The 15611-nt window shown below is 56.9% G+C and overlaps 1 protein-coding gene and 1 long non-coding RNA gene across 3 annotated transcripts; one reads left to right on the plus strand and one right to left on the minus strand.

Moving 5' to 3' along the window:
- Positions 1 to 79: 79 nt before the first annotated feature.
- Positions 80 to 4833, minus strand: LOC123828091. Of its 2 annotated transcripts, XR_006787417.1 has the most exons (5): positions 3946 to 4833; positions 3619 to 3769; positions 2698 to 3056; positions 1650 to 1759; positions 80 to 1233 (listed from the first exon to the last, which is right to left on the minus strand). It is a non-coding gene; the product is annotated as an uncharacterized LOC123828091 (long non-coding RNA). The 2 variants fall into 2 exon arrangements; XR_006787416.1 differs by having other exon boundaries at positions 80 to 1759.
- Positions 4834 to 8845: 4012 nt separating this feature from the next.
- TFF1 (trefoil factor 1) lies at positions 8846 to 12866 on the plus strand. The gene is made up of 4 exons (XM_045852380.1): positions 8846 to 8899; positions 9886 to 10075; positions 11943 to 12095; positions 12559 to 12866. The coding sequence occupies exons 1-4, from the start codon at positions 8846 to 8848 to the stop codon at positions 12573 to 12575; spliced, it is 414 nt and encodes a 137-aa protein (XP_045708336.1). The 3' UTR covers positions 12576 to 12866.
- The last annotated feature ends 2745 nt before the right edge of the window (positions 12867 to 15611 follow it).

Consider the following 15611-nt stretch of genomic DNA (forward strand, 5'->3'; position numbering starts at 1 on the left):
TTTTGAGAGGATATCTTCCGGCTGGGCTCCGAGACACCTGCTGACGCCTGTCCCCTCCCCTGGAACGATGCAGGAAGGCCCTCGGAGGTCTGGGTGTGCAGACCTGTCGCCTGTCACAGGCACCCACCCAAGGGGGGCCAGGCGCAGGCCCATCGTCCTGCTGGCTGTGTCCAAAGGCTGGCGAGGACTCCCACCCAGCACAGCAGCCCGGGGCCGGGGGGTTCGTGGGCTGGAACCTTGTCCCTTCAAACAGGGCGGGATGCAAAGCCCTGATGACCTGGCCTCCAGCCTCGGGGAGGCTCAGGGACGCTCAGGGACATGGCTGTCATGTGGAAATAGAGGGAGGACCGAGAAGAGCGAAGTCCCTACTATGTGGCACTGAACAGCACTGGCTCCAAATCCGTTGATTTAGACACGTTTACCTGTTGGGCCACCTTCTCCCCACGGCGTGGGAAAGAAACCTCCCCAAGCTGCTGCTGTCCGGGTGACTTGGGACACATGCTCTCTGTGTCTGCAGGGGGGCCGGCCACACCCAGCACACCCAGCCACCCCCCCCCCCCCCCCGCCGTGCACCTGCCCCCGGGCGACCTCTGCAGGCGCGCCACATTCAGGTTCACGCACCTCTTCCGTGTTGCCCAAACAACCTGGATTTTCCTGCAAATCTGTGGACCCATAGAAAGAAGCTGTTCTTCAGGCTCCTCTAGGATGTGGTCTGTGTGTGTGTGCATGTGCGTGCGTGCACATGTGTGTGTGCGTGTGCATGCGTGTGTGTGTGTGTACACACGTGGTGGCCCTTCCGTTGTGCTCATTTATTTCTGTGTCTGTCTGTCTGAGCCGGGAGCTCCCCAAGGTGGGGCCGTGCTCGTCCTCCGTCACCTGTGATGCCAGTGCCTGACCCGGGGGGTGGGGGGCCGGAACTGCGCGTGAACACGGGTGGATGAATGGTGACAACAGGAGAAACACGCCACTTAAATGGACTTGGGTCCAAATTCTGTTGTTTCGTGAGCCAGCACACACTTGGTTTGGGAGGGGGTGTTTACAATTTAACACCGTGATTGGTTCTAGGAAGTCTCTGCATTTGTCCCCTTACAAGTACAAAAAACGACTCTGTGAGTGAAAATCATGACATCACCGTTGCCACCCTGCTTTCCGGTCTGCCCTGGAGTGGCCATAGTCACGTGATAAAATACGACTCCAAGTCTCATTCACAGCAAAGTGGTCCGAGTGACATCCCTAGGGGGTGAGAAACCGCAAAATGGAGGAGTTTTCTTTAAAGATGAAAAGAAAACAGTAGCCATGGCCCTGACAATCCATCCACTAGGAATCGGTGTCACAGGTTCAGAGCCGGGGAGAGGGACTCTGAAGACACATTTTCTCTAAAAGTGATTTTTGACTTTCCCCCTCTGTTCTTTCCTCTTCAGCTTGGGTGCCAACTAGAAGCCCCGCCCTCCCTCCTTTCCGGGAGAGGTGGGGGCTGCAGGGGGCCTGCAGGGAGAGCTGGGTTTGCTGCCGCCCTCGCCACCAGCCCGGGGGTGGGGGGGGCCCTCGCAGACCCCTCTGTGCCCAGGGAGAGCTGGTGAACGGACGTGGCGCCGGCACCTGCGCGGTGCGCTCTTCTCTCTGTCACCCGTCCCCACCAAGGCGGTCACCTGCAGGCAGGGTCGCTGGGCAGGAGGTGCCCGAGTCAGAGCGTCAGACTTCGTATACACGAATGCTTCCCGGCCCAGTAGTAACACGTCACACTCACTGCCTGAAAGCCCTGGCGAGCAAAAATACTTTCACAGCCAGAGGCTTTTCTGAAAGAAAGGGTTTCCTGAGCCCCACGCCCGCCAGAAAGGGACCAGGGCCAGGGGCGTGCAGTCCGAACCACCGGCAGCAGGGCTGGGTGGAGGGCACAAGCCTGCCCCTCATCCTGGACCTGACCGGAGCTTTGATGGCAATGGGCCGGGGGAGAAAGGCATAACCTGCTCTGGTTACAGCAAGAGTTTCCACTGGCTGTAGATAAAGCGGGTGGGTGGGAGAGGGGGCAGCGGGCAGTGCTGGGCTAGGGGCATGAGCAGAAGGAAGACGTGTTGGCTCCTTCGGACCAGTGGTCACAACAGCCCGGAAAGTTCTGTGACACGTAAGCAAGAGGCAGAGGCTGCGGGGGGCTGGGGGTGCCTGGCTCTTTTCTGTAATCGCGGAAACAGCCCCCCGGGAGTTAATGCAGAGCTCCGGCCCCCACTCAGGAATGCGGGCAGGGTTTTGTTGGCTTTGCTCTGCTGTTGCGAACTGACTAACCTCCCTGGCCTCTTCCTTGCTCCCTCCGGCCCGCTGTAATTTCATTTAGAGCATCGCAGATTTTTTTTTTTTTTGTCGTCACACCAGAGGATAAGACAAGGAAAGGGATGGGGCAGAATCAGCAACAGTCTCTGGGTCGAGCTGCCCATTGGTTCCTCGTACCGAGAGCCTTCTTCAGAAGGAACCTAGAAACTTCCCAGGTCTGGCCACCAGGTGGGGCCTGGGGAGGGCAGCCACATCTACCCACTCCTTCTGGTGTCTGGAAAGTTCCAGATTGTTTCCCAGAGGGGTGGAGGCCAGCGGCCTCCTGGACCTCTGACCTTGGTGCCATATCCCCCCTTCCAGAGCTAGAGCTCCCCGGGGTGGGCAGGGGGGAGAACACGGGAGTGTGGAGGGCTGGCCACTGCCAGGCCATACCTGGGGGTGCCCACCCGAGTCACAGCCAGCCACAGGAAGTGGGCGAGACCGCAGGCAGGCATCAGGGCCCCACGGCGAGCGTCGGCCTGCGGCTGGGAATCGTGAGAACGCATCTGCGGCCCTGGCTTCCTGAAGGCCCCGGCAGGAGCTCCCCAGGGGGTCCTGTGTGAGTTGGGGTGGGGTGCAGTCATGCCCCGGGGGAGGGGCGGCAGGGCTGAGGGTGCGGTTCAACCACTTCCGGGCGCGTTCTCACTCCCAGGAAGCGCGACTTCTGGGTAATTTACACGGGTATGGAATCTTGTCCTTTCCTCAGCAGGACGGCTCACCATCGGTCCAGGCCAGGTGGAGCCTCCTCATGCCTGAAATAAAAAATGTACCCATGCCCTGGCTGGCGTAGCTCAGTGGGTTGAGCTCGGACTGCGAACCAAAGTGTCGCAGGTTCGATTCCCAGTCAGGGCACATGTTTGGGTTGCAGGCCATGACCCCCAGCAACCTCACATTGATGTTTCTCTCTCTCTCTCTCTTTCTCCCTCCATTCCCTCTCTAAAAGTAAAATAAAATCTTTAAAAAAAATTTTTTTAAAAAATGTACCCACACACCTGTGTCTGGGGTGGACGTGGATTGAAACTGACCCAAGAGCCACCTTGAAGGGCTCCATCAGGGTGGGGCGGCTGCAGGAGGGACATGCGGGTCACGGGAGCAGGAGGCTTTGGGCTGGACCAGCCAGTGCTCACGGTCCAGAGAGGTGAGGCAAACTCCAGCCAGCGCCGGCAGGAGGCGGGCAGGACCGTGGTCAGCGTCCCGGGAGCCTGCTCACCACGGGACTGACGGACAGATTAGGGAGGGAAGGCGCAGTGCTCACACTCACCCCGGGCTCCCCGGGACCCACGCCGGGAACGAGCAGGTGAGTCCCACGCTCACCTGCTGGGAGGACCAGGGCTTCTTCGTTCAGCCGAGGGGGCGTCCTGCTGAGTGTTGGAGACTTAGGTAACCGTAGGTTGGCAGAGTCAGGGGGTCGGCAGGGATGGCTTGGAAGTGAGGAATTAGGTCTCCACTTCTCCATCTGTCACTCCTGGTTAAATTCCCAGGACCCACCGTTAAGACCGAACAATGGTTTTGCAGCCTTGAAGAGGCGTTGGGCCCTGGCTCCACCACCCCGGGCTGGGCAAGAAGGGTGGGGAAACTCGAGCTTGGTGAGTCCTGGAGGAGTGTGGGGGGAGGGGTGTCAGGGGATGCTCCTGTTTTTACCATTGCTGGACCCAGGGGCATCCTGCTCCCTTCAGGGGCAAGGCTGCATCTCACCGGCATGTCCCGAATGGGCGTCTGGGTGGGACGAGGACTCACTGGGTGGGAACGGGCGGCCTCAGTCGTGGGGTTGCTGGAATCTAAGAGATAACAGGCAGCTCGCACCAACCCCACTCCTGTGTTTGACTTCAGGGAAGGTAGGAGGAAGCAGGTCGTGGGGCGGGTGTGGCCGGGGTGGAGCCCCTCCAAGGTCAAATACAGCTCTGCGATTGACGCATGACCCACCGACTGGGGGGGATGGGGGAACGCTCCTCCTTCTTTCTCTTTGGCAACAGCAAAACCACTGCATTTAATTTTTTAAAAAATACAGTATTTTTCAACGACAAAGTGATTGCTCACTGCAGAAGCATTTCGGTGGCTAGGAAATGGGCTCCAAGAAAAATGGCGTGGCATCCTTCCGCCGCTCAGTGACACCCATTGGTGCAGCTTCTTTCTTCTCGTTTTTCTCCTGAGCTGTTTGTAAACTTCTGTCCCGTTCTCTCCACTTAACACTAGAGTGTGAACATTCTCCAGGCTCTTACAAACTGCACAAGACGCCGCCACGGGTGGTGGCCGAGCACCTCATCGGGCAGCAGCACACCGACATTTGTTACCGACCTTCCGCGGTTGGTGATTTGGTTCTATCTGCCATGCTTTACAACCGCTGAGATTTCTTGTGATGACATCTTTGTGCAAAATGATTTTTCTGTGTTTAGGATTCTTCCTTTAGGGCGACCCCCAAAGTAGAGTTGGTAGGTCAGAGTGTGCGCCCTTTCTCAGGCCCCCAATGCAAGGTGCCGTGCTGACTACCCTAAGGCGAGCTGTTCCAGGACAGATCCGCCACATATTGCCGGGGATAATGGGCCCTTTTCGTCCAAATTTCGAGGGGAAAAATAAGGATGCGCATTATACATGGGTAGTACTAATTCCATATCTATATGTTTTCAATTCATTTATTTATGTTTATGCATTAAAAGTGTAACTCTAGAAAAACCCAACAATATCCATATGCAAAAGGTTACCTCGGAACATGATAATTGGTTTTATTTCTAAAAATAAATAAATAAATAATTGAATTAAAAATTAAAACAGCCCTGGATGGTGTAGCGCAGTGGATTGAACATGGGCCTGTGAACCAAGGGATCGCTGGTTTGATTCCCAGTCAGGGCACATGCTTGGGTTGCAGGCTGCATGAGATGTAACCACACATTGATGTTTCTCTCCCTCTCTTTCTCCCTCCCTTCCCTCCTCTCTAAAAATAAATAAATAAAATCTTGAAGACAATAAAAATTAAAACAAAAAGTGTTTTCTTTTTCTTGAAAGTTTGGGCCAAAAACATGGGAGCACATTATATATGGCACAATGCGGTAAGTTCTGTTTCACCTGACTCTCAGCAGCACTGAATCTTCTATTTAAAAAACAAAATCAGACAATTTGATTGACCTGCACATTGCGATCATTTTAAATTATTTGACTACTAATAATTTTTTTCGCCTTCCCTATAATGTAGTCACTTGCACGTTGCCTTCTGAGAAATCCACGCTCACGCTCTTTGCCTCTTTGTCTATTGGAGTTCTGGGGTTTTAAAATTCAACCTAAGTGAGCCTTTTATATCTTAAAGTTTTTAAACCTTTGTTCATCATATATACTATAAATGTTCACAGTTAAAAATGTTTTATATTCAGCCCTGGCTGGCATAGCTCAGTGGATTGAGCGCGGACTGGGAACCAAAGTGTCGCAGGTTCGATTCCCAGTCAGGGCACATGCTGGGTTGCAGGCCACGGCCCCCAGCAACCGCACATTGATGTTTCTCTCTCTCTCTCTCTCTCCCCCTCCCTCCCTTCCCTCTCTAAAAAAAAGTAAAATCTAAAAAAAAATTTAAAAAAAATTTTTATATTCAGCCCTGGCTGCTGTGGCTCCGTGGATTGAGCGCCGACTGGCCCGTGTGCCGGAAGATCGAAAGTTCGGTTCCCCGTCAGGGCACGTGCCTAGGTTGCGGGCCAGGTGCCCATTCGGGGGACAACAGGAGACAGCAGGTTGATGTTTCTCTCCTCTCTTTCTCCCTCCTCTCCCCTCTCTCTGAAAATAAATAAATAAAAATCTTTAAAAATTTTTTTATACTTAAGTTTAAAATATTTTACTTAGTTAAATTGGCTCTCCACCTGTGTGTGTTATATACATTTAGATGATTTCTGTTATTGCTACAAGGCTTAGAAATACCTAAATCTTCCAGGAATTAGCTAAGTATTTATTGCTATTTTCTTTAACTTATGTAAAACAGCTGCTACAGCCACTGCTTGGGTTTCTGGCCGAGAGGCCGAGGTCTGTGCTCGGTGGTGGTGGGGGTCGTAGCTCCTTCCCATTTTCTGCCCCGTTGTCACTGCTCTCACTGCAGCTGGGTGTGGTTGCTGGCCTGCGGCGGTGATAATGACCCAAGTGTTGACATCAGTGGGGGCTGAGCCTGGACGTGTATTTACTGGGCTGCCTCGGTTTTCCATGGGCCAGGACCATGCGGTGAGAAAGCACCCGCAGGAGCCCCAGTGACTCCCCTGGCCACAAGCATTGTCTTCCTCACCTGGTTCGGTGGCCGTAACACAGGTCTCCCTTGGCACCTAGGACCAATCCCTCCAGCCAACGGTCCCCCTCTGACTGTTGGTTCACTGGCATGGGGGGCGGGGCCCAAGGGTGAGTCTCCCCTGCTGGGTCAATGGCCTGAGTCTCTCTTGGACAACAGCTTCTAATGGGTGAGAAAGACCACAGCCGGCCACGGGGAAGGGAAGCAACACTTCTCCCAGCAGTTACTCCGTTCAGTTATAAGGAAGGCCACTCCTACTCCTGGTGTTTGCTTTCTGGGCACGTGCACACGAGTGGGGAAGGAGCCCTGTGTCACTCTGGTTTCAGGCTTTTGCTGAACTGGAATCCACCCACTGGCTGCTGAGCAGATGAGCCTGCTGTTCTGTTGCGCTATCTGCTCCTGGGTCATCTGCAAAGGTCTTACATCCAAGTAAGGTCACACTCACAGGTCCTGGGGTTCAGCACCGTTTGGGGGACACAATTTAACACGTAGCTCTGGCAACTGGTCCAGCTCATTACATGCTCATTAATGACCCGGGAAGGCTCATTACATGCACTGTGGCCTCGCAGTCAGGCCCTTCCTCAAAGGGACTGGGCCTCTGCTCTTGCTTAGGGACTGAGTCATACATCATCACCTCTGGCCTCCGAAGGCTGGAGATGCCACGGGACTTGTGAAGGGTGCTGCTGGCCCCTCACTGGAGAGGTGGGAGCACCCACAGGCAGTCCTGGGTGGCTGAGAAGGGTGTACAACACAGACCCACTCCCACACTGAGGCCTCCCTGAGTCTGGGATGCCTCCGCGGCTGCAGCACCAGCTCCCGCACTGACCATGCGTGTGGAGCACCTGGGAACTTGCCAGAATGCAGATTTGACTCCATGGAGTCTAGTGGGGAGTGTGTCCATCAAGATCCCGGGGGTGGGATTCTGCCAGCCCACCTTGAGTCAGGAGGCGTCCATGTGTTGAGTTGGGTGGGGGGGGTCCAGCATGAACTGTTGGTCATGAAAATACTGGTACAGGTGACCAACTCGTTACATCGGACCAGCGCTCAACTCTGTGTGGCGCTGAGTCTTCCCCGGGTTGGCATGTTTGAAAACAGGGCACATATGGCTGTTGCCGGATCTTGTATTAGTGTCGCGGGTCCTCCAGGGGTACCACCCACACGGGAGGGCAGAGTCGGACCCTTGGAGGTTCTCTCTCAGCTTCTCCCCCAGGAGGTAGGAGCTGGGCCTTGCAAGATCATTGTTCACACAGAGAGATGATGCAGCGCACACCCGTGAACCTGCGCCTCCCCCGTAACTTCACAGGCGCCAACCTTTGCCCCACACACCCTTCAGGTTTTCTCAACGAAAGAAAACATCACACTTAAGTTGAGGGCCCTTTGCGCCCTCCCTGACCCCATGTCCCTTCCTCCCTCCTTCCCACACGGGCCCCTTATGCAGAGGTCAGAGGTCAGAGGTCCCCTTCCCGTCTCTGTCGTTTTCACTGTATTTCATCTGGGTGCCGTTCTAAGAGGATGTTGTATGGTTTGACATATTTTGGAAATCTGCACCATAAATGATACCATACTTTGTGAAGCATTCTTATCTTCTTAATTTGTTTTCAATATTTATCCTTTTTATTATTTATTTATTCTTTTCCATCTTCTGCAAGGTATCCTACACATGTATATGGTATATATATTATACATACATACACTTTAGGTTCTTTTTCTCTTTCTTCTGGTGATGAATGCTTATGAAGAGTTATATTGTTTCCTTCCTTCCTTCTTTCCTTCCCCCTTCCGTCCTTTCTTTTTCTTCCTTCCCTCCATCTTTCTTTCTCTTTATTCCTATTTTCTCTGCTATTCTTTTCTTTTCTTTTCTAAAAAGCTATGCAAACAATGCTGCAAAGACGCTCCTCATCTATGAGAGAAGTGAGCAGGGCAGTTCTGCCCACCGTGAGCATTGCCCAGGTCTGGCGGCCCCACTGTTCCTGGCACAGTTCCCACCCCCCACAGAGCACTCTCCGGGCCCTGGTCCTTCCCCGGGTCCTGCACGTCAGGTGGTTCCAGCTCGGGATTGGCAGCCCCGGAGGGCAGGGGCCGGCTGGGCCAGGAGTGAGGAAGAGTGTGGTGGCACTAGTCGACCGGGAGGGGCTGCAGCTCCCCTAAAAGTAAGTACCTCTCCCAGATGAGATTCACTTGCCTCGGAGCCTAACCTCTCACTGCAGACACATATCCCTTTACTCATTCACTCATTCTCCCGTGGCTACGTATTGAGTCAGGCCCCATCGGAGGTGCTGAGGCCACGCAATGCACAAGGCAGATGAAGCGCCCGCGGCACGGCCCTCCCACCGTTACGAGAGGGTGAGCAAATGGGAAACACACTCGTGCGTGTGAGCAAATCCCTCTGCACATCCAAAGGTAAAAAGAACCACGAAAGAGGAAGAGCCAGAGCAGGGCAGATGCCTAGGGCCGCCGGGGTGAGGGGGTTTTTGTGATGCTCTCTCCTGGGGGGTCTCCCTGGGAGGATGTACCGGACCCCACAGATGCGGGGAGAGGGATCCCGTTACAGGGGAGAGCGCCCCCACTTTATCAGTTTCCATGTCTGCTCCTGTGGACACAGCCTCATTTTCTAAAGGAAAAAGGAAAGGAAAGAAATGAATTTAGATAAGTAAGTAAAAATGCCCACTCGTCCCTGAGAATAAGAGGCCAGTGCCAGCTGGCCCGGGAGCCCCCTCCGTGCAGGCACGGGTCCTCGGTGGGGGATGTGCTCTGCTCTCACGCGAATTCGCCAGGGAAATGCCTAACAAGGCACCGCCAAGGGAGAAAATGTGAAGTTTGAAGTTCAAGTCCCGGGCAGAGGACGTGGGGAGGGGGCAGGCCCGTCGTTCTCCGGCTCGCCTTGTCCGGGCGCAGTTCCTCCCCCGGCACCCCAGCCTCGGAGACACAAGCTAGTTGAAAGGGACGGTGTGCCCACAGGGGAAGGACGAGGCCAGGCAGGCGGGCCTGGTCTCGTCCTTCTCCTCCCCCCTGAACTGTGTGGCGGGGACCCCGTGAGCCACTGTTGACACAACTGTGCCTTTCGTGGGCCATCTCCCGCTGTGAATCACTTCCCAGTGGGTGTGATGTTGACATTAGCCGATACGGGTGGGACCCGGGCCGGGTCACGACCCGAGGAGACTCCCACGGATAAGGGCACGTTGTGCCGACTCTCACACCCCGCACCGGGATGACTGCGCCACGCGGTCTCCTCTATCAACAGACTCATGCGCGTCGCTTGCCCGTGTTTGGGAAACACCTTTTAATCAGTGCAGATTACTTGGCGTGAAAGGCGTTGAGACCCTCCTTAGGCAAATGGAAGGCTCTTTCGGCAAACAGAGCCCGGGCTTAAAATCGAGGGTTCCGACGGGTTCTCACCCCTGACTCGTAGTCCCCGGGGAGCGGAGAAGAAGGTCGCCGCCACCATGGAGCCCAAGGTGATCTGTGTCCTGCTCCTGGTCTTCTCGCTGGCCCTCAGCGCGCAGGCTCAGGGCCAGGCCGGTAAGACAGCCCCTTCCTGCTTCTGGGTGGCCGCGGAGAGCTAGTTCGATGGGGTCTTCGCTTCACAGTGCAAACCTTGGGGCCAAGTGCTGCTCCAGAAGGCAACAGCAGGTGGTGACAGCATCGGGGTTCAAGGTCAGCGAGCCCTTTGCAAACTGCTGGGAGGAAGAAGATTCCTTCCAGCACCAACACTGGAATATTAGGCTCTTCTTCAATACCGCATTTCAAAGAGCAAGCTGTGATGGAGGGTGTAAGAACAGCACTTCTAAATGTCCCAGACAAACTCTACCTCAGGGTGTGGACCCACTCAAAGTGTCCACAGGTGTCCAAGTGCCTGCTCCGTGGGTGGGCATCCCGAGAACCTCTCTGGCAGGTGTGTGGCCTCTCCTGGGCCCCATGTTCGGGGGAGCCCCACCCGCCTGTCCCATTGGTGCATGATCAATATTAGTCCACGGGCGTCACTCAGGGAGAGAGGGCACTATTGCTTCCTCCGAACCTGTTGTGTTTTGATGCCTTTGTCTCCAGAGCGTGATCAATAGTCCGCCTTAGAGGGTGGCCATGGAAATTCGGTGTGACGATGTCTGTGAAAAGTGCTTTGTAAGCTCCAAAGTGCTCAGGAAACATCACTTCTCACTGTTAGAATGCTTCACCCGATTTCACAAAGGAGTAAATGGGGGTGCCCTGCCCCCTCCGTCTAGGAAGGGTGTCCCGCATCCACCCGTCTCTGGAGGGCCTGTCTCTCCCAGCGTCCGATGCCCCCATCCAGCCCCGCTGTGGCCACCTCTGCCCTGACTCTCGGTCCGCCCGTCTCTCTGGCTCTCTCCTCCCGCTTCTGCTCAGGGTCTGTTCTGCCCCTTTGCTCTCCATGCCCCCGAGGCCTCACGCCTCATCCTCCTTGTCTTCGTGCTCACGGTGCACAGCCAGGAGCGCCTCTGAGCCCACGTGACAGGAAGGGATACTCCCCCCCTCCTCTGCCCCCCACTGCAAGACAGAAACAGGGAAGCAGCTCCAGACGCCCCTTCCATTCCCTGCCTCGGCCCGCCGAGTCTGCCTTCTCAGAGCCCTAGCCCCCGGCCCCCACCGCAGAGCCTGCAGACCGCGCATCTGGACCTCGTGGGAGCTCTTGGCTTTGGGTCACTTCATCGCTCCCCCGGGGAGAGCTCTTGCTCCTGGGCTGAAACCGTCGACCCTAGGCCCCAGCTCGGCTCCTCCCAGACCACCCCCACCCCAACCTCCACGTCGTACCCTCGAGTCGACTTACACCTCCTCGAACCCACTTGCTTTCCCCCTTCACCGCCACTGAACACGCAGCTCCTCTTGCTTGGAACACCCACTGCCTCATCCTCATGGGGTTAGCCCCCTCCTACGGGAAGTGCTCCTTGCTTGGCTCGGGCTTGTTGTCCATTGTCCGTCCTGTGCTTGCCCTGGACACACTGGGATGGCTTCACTGTGCTGTTTTATACACATACTTGGCTTTCTCCTCTATCCGACTTCTGGTTTCTTGACGAGCATGTCTCTATTTTTGCTTTCCGGGGCCCCACCACCTGCCAGAGAGCCTGGCATGCGCTCGATTTCTGAGGGACCCGCGCTGCCTGTTTCTGCCGTGCCAGCTCCTGTTTCTGGCACACACACCCGGCGCTAACAGGTGTATAGCGACTGAGCAAGTTTAGTAACTGTTGAAACTAATGAGCACTTGAATAAGTTGTTCGGTTAGGGGCAAGGCTCGACAATCCCAGACCTTGCGTTTTCCCTGCCGCTACATGTTTTCATGTCAGGAAATGAGGACAGGGTGTCCCTCGTGGACCCCGAGTCCTGGGCCAGGATCCGCCTACGACTGACCTTCGCCTCCTGCCTGGTGCCCTTTCAGAGACATGCGCAGTGGCCCCGAAACAAAGAGCAAATTGCGGCTACCCCGGTGTCACGCCTTCCCAGTGTGCAGAGAAGGGCTGCTGTTTCGACAACACCGTCCCGGGCTACCCGTGGTGCTTCTACCCCGGGAAGATCGAGGACGCTCCCGAAGGTACGTCCCTGATGCCGCCGCCGCCACCGCGGGGGCGGATGGCGTAGCACGGGAGAGGAAAACCGCACGGGACCACAGGCCCCTGGTGGGCGTGGCCAGCCGCGTGTTCAGCCAGAACAGTGGCCACGGGGTGCATGCGGAGAAGTGGCGTCCACTGTCCCTACCGCGGGCTGGACTCGGGTCTGGGGATGAAAGGCGGGGCTGGGAGACGGTCTGGGGAGGAACCCTGTCTCCCCCCGCCCTTCACACCTCTAACCAAATGTCCTGAAGAATCACCCTTGCAACGCTCGCCCTGGGGCGGGAGTGACAGGAAAGGAAACAATGTGCAGACAGTCCGTGTTTTCTAAAGACTCTCCCCGTTGCAACTTTCGAGTCAAAGCTCCTGGAACGATTCAAAAGTGCAAGAACGTCCTTATTCTCACTCACTGACACATGTCTTCTCCTCGCCACCTTCCCCTTTCAGAGGAGTGTGAGTTTTAGCCGCTCTGTCGGTGGGAGCTGCGTCCGGACCGACTCAGAATGCGACCGTCCACCCTCCACCCTCCACCCTCCACGCCGGCGGCTGCCGCTCCGCGCCGCCACCCACCCTCTCCGGCCTCCCACGCCTGCCAGCCAGCCGTCTGCCCGCCCTGCCCTTCGCTCGCTGCCCAGATCGACGGCTCTGAGTGTTCGTGCTCTGCGTTAGCCTAACAATGAAAACAGATGAATGCTAGTCCGTGCTTTTAGTTCTTTTAGAAAATACACAGGATTCTCCTTTCTCTCCAAGAGACATGCCTGCTTCTCCCTGTGGTTTCTTGTCACGGTTGCGCATTAACTCCTGCCGTCTCCGGCGGGGTGCGGGGTGCAGGCGGGAGGATGCAGGGGCAACAGGGTCGCCGCGGTGGACTCAGCCGCTGCCAGGAGCCGGGCCCCCGGCACGAGGCCACTCACTGCAAAGTCTGAGAAACAGCTCCACGCCACACGCCTGTTGAGTAGACAATAGACACCAAACTCTATTAACGCTCCTGCACGATTCTCTGTGGACGGCCCGCTGCCGTGCAAGAAAACGGCCTTCCGAGTCCTTCCCTTCCCCCAGGTGGGAACGGGCTCAGGAGATAAAACCCGCAGCAGAGTCTAATAAAACACTGCAGAGTGTAGTGTGAGGTGACATCTTAAAGACACCCCCCCCACCCCCAAAGAGAGGGAGATGAAGGGCACACGCCCCCTTATTGCAGACACAGGCAACATGGAAGGACAGGGAGGACCCGCCGAGTACACCCGGGCATGGCACAGACACCCAGGCCCAGCCAGCGGCGCGGCCCTGGTAGTCTCTCGGCAGCCTCAGATGGCCCAGCCCCCACAGGGCCGCGAGGAGAGGGAGCAGAGGCCACAGCTCTGGGCTGTCCCCCTGCCCCAGGAGCTCAGTGAAACAAGTCCATTGCTCCCCAGATCCCTTCCTCCTCCCATCCGGGGTCCTTGCTCCGGGCACCACCTGGACAACCATCCGTGGGGTCCCAGGGGCACTGCCGGCCTCCACGGCCGCCGGTTCCCACGGAGAAGGAGGGGCACTGAGCTCCGTGTGAACAGTGGTTCCAGCCCGGCTGGTGGGGTCAATCCCTCCCCCAGCACTCTGCCCCCGGGACCAGCACGCACAGAGGGAGGCCGCAGGGCCGGGAGACCTGGGCACGGGCAGGCACCCAGCAGCGCCCACGTGTGTGCGGTCAGTCGCGTGTCGTGTTCTGTGTGCGGTGGGACCGCCGTGGCTTTTCCGCACTGGAGAACCAGCAGAGAGGTTTTCGCTTCTCTTCCGTGTCCCTACCATGTGGTCTCCCTCACAGCCTCTGTCTGCTCCGCACAGAGGTAAAAAGACACCAACTCATCCGTCTAGCCCCCTGTGGGAGGCAGTGCCCTCTAGTGGCAGCCTGTGGAGGTGGCAGCCTCCGGAATAAACCTCTCAGTCTGTCCTGGCCCACCCCCTTCCTGATCCTCTCCGTGGGGAGGGGCTCAGTGTCCCCCCTCTCCTCCCCAACCCGGGGGGGCTGCCAGGTGAGGGAGTCCTTGGGTCCATGGGTGTCCCTTGGATTCTGTCTGTGGAGTGAGACTCAAGCTTTCTCAGGAGTCCAGCTGGTTCTGTTCCCTGTGCCTTTCCCTGCACACCCCCCAGTGCCAGGGAGGTCACTTTCCCCCGTGACCTCTTGTGGTAGACCTGCTTCCCAGTTCTGGCCATCTCGTCCCTCCTTCCCCTACCTCTTACCTGACTTCCACTCCACAAAGACATGGGACAAATGCCTACTTTCCCCACCTCTCTTTCAGTGAGAGGTGGCCCTGTGACTCTATTCTGGCCCATGAGGTAGGAAGGGGCATCTACCTGGGGGCTCCTGAAGAAGACTTTTCCTCCTTGGTAAAAGGAGGGCTCCCTGTGGCCGCCCTGGTCACACCCGCAGCCTGCCTGCGGATGTTGTGTGGTATGAAGCTCTGATGCGGTGCTCCAGGCAGCCATTTTGTGATAATGAGGGACAGCCAGAGAATGAGAACCTTGACATCCCTGGGCTACTGATTGGACCCTCACCACCCACCTCTAGACTTCGTGCTGAGCAAACCCAAGTGTCCGTACGGGGTAAAGCACTCCCCACTAGGTTTCCCTGGCAACACACAACCAAGGCTGTGTCTTCTCCGCACCACAGAACAGTCACTCTATGGCCAGCCGTCACAGGCAGGGCAAACTCTTGCCCTAGGTGGAAGTCCTTAGGAGGCATCTTTTCGGCCGGGCCCTTGGTCTGTTAGAGGAACATAGGCGGCCATTCTCCGCACCACGCCCCAGGTGGCCCCCCACTCCTCACTAAGCCATCCGACCGCCTCAGCCCTCAGCACGCACCTCTGCCTTGGCCTCAGGAGGGAGCGGGCAGGGGGAGCTGCGTGTGAGAGAATCCGAAAGCCTCACTTTAGGTTTCCAAAACCACAGCCATCACCAATGACACCGGTCCTTGCCGCCACCCCCAGTTTGTAAGGGAGGACCAGGTGCCCACAGGTGGGGAGTGACCCGCCGAGTGAGCAGACCCCCCGATCAGACGGGCTCAGCAGACTGGAGTCGGAGGCCCCCCGGGGTCGAGGGCCAGCAATGATGTCAAAGATGCACTCAAGAGAAAGCGGAGAGAGGGGTCTGGGACACGGGGGCAACACCCCACACTGTTGCTTCCTGTGGCTCTGAAACCCGGACGAGGCCCCCAGTGGGGCTCACACGGCAGAGGGCTGTCCCTGGGGGTCATCTCACGGAGAGCAGGTGGGTGACGGGACCCTTTCTGGGGAGCCATGGCGCATCGACCGGGGGCTCCTAGACGCTAAGTCCTCCTGTGGCCAGGGACATGCAACCGCCTTCCTCCTGGCAAATGCGTCCGACTGTGGTCCCAGAGGCCAGGTGACAAGGGGACTGATTCGGTGGGTCCCCTGCCTTCCTCTGGTTTCCCTGGACTCTGGCCCAGCGAAGGCACTGAATGGGTACAGGGGCGGCAACCCCTCCCCCAGATCAGGTTACGCAGA

The sequence above is a fragment of the Phyllostomus hastatus genome, unplaced genomic scaffold (genome assembly GCF_019186645.2).
Source record: "Phyllostomus hastatus isolate PE091 unplaced genomic scaffold, TTU_PhHast_1.1 phas_contig_948, whole genome shotgun sequence".
Classification (NCBI taxonomy): Eukaryota; Metazoa; Chordata; class Mammalia; order Chiroptera; family Phyllostomidae; genus Phyllostomus; species Phyllostomus hastatus.

What these genes read in the sequence shown, in the direction of transcription:
- TFF1 (XM_045852380.1), top strand. Translation starts at nt 8,846, where the DNA reads ATGCACAAGGCAGATGAAGCGCCCGCGGCACGGCCCTCCCACCGTTAC. An exon ending in CCTCCCACCGTTACGAGAGG is followed by an intron (nt 8,900 to 9,885) that starts GTGAGCAAATGG and finishes GACCCTCCTTAG; the next exon opens with GCAAATGGAAGGCTCTTTCG. An exon ending in GCAGGCTCAGGGCCAGGCCG is followed by an intron (nt 10,076 to 11,942) that starts GTAAGACAGCCC and finishes GTGCCCTTTCAG; the next exon opens with AGACATGCGCAGTGGCCCCG.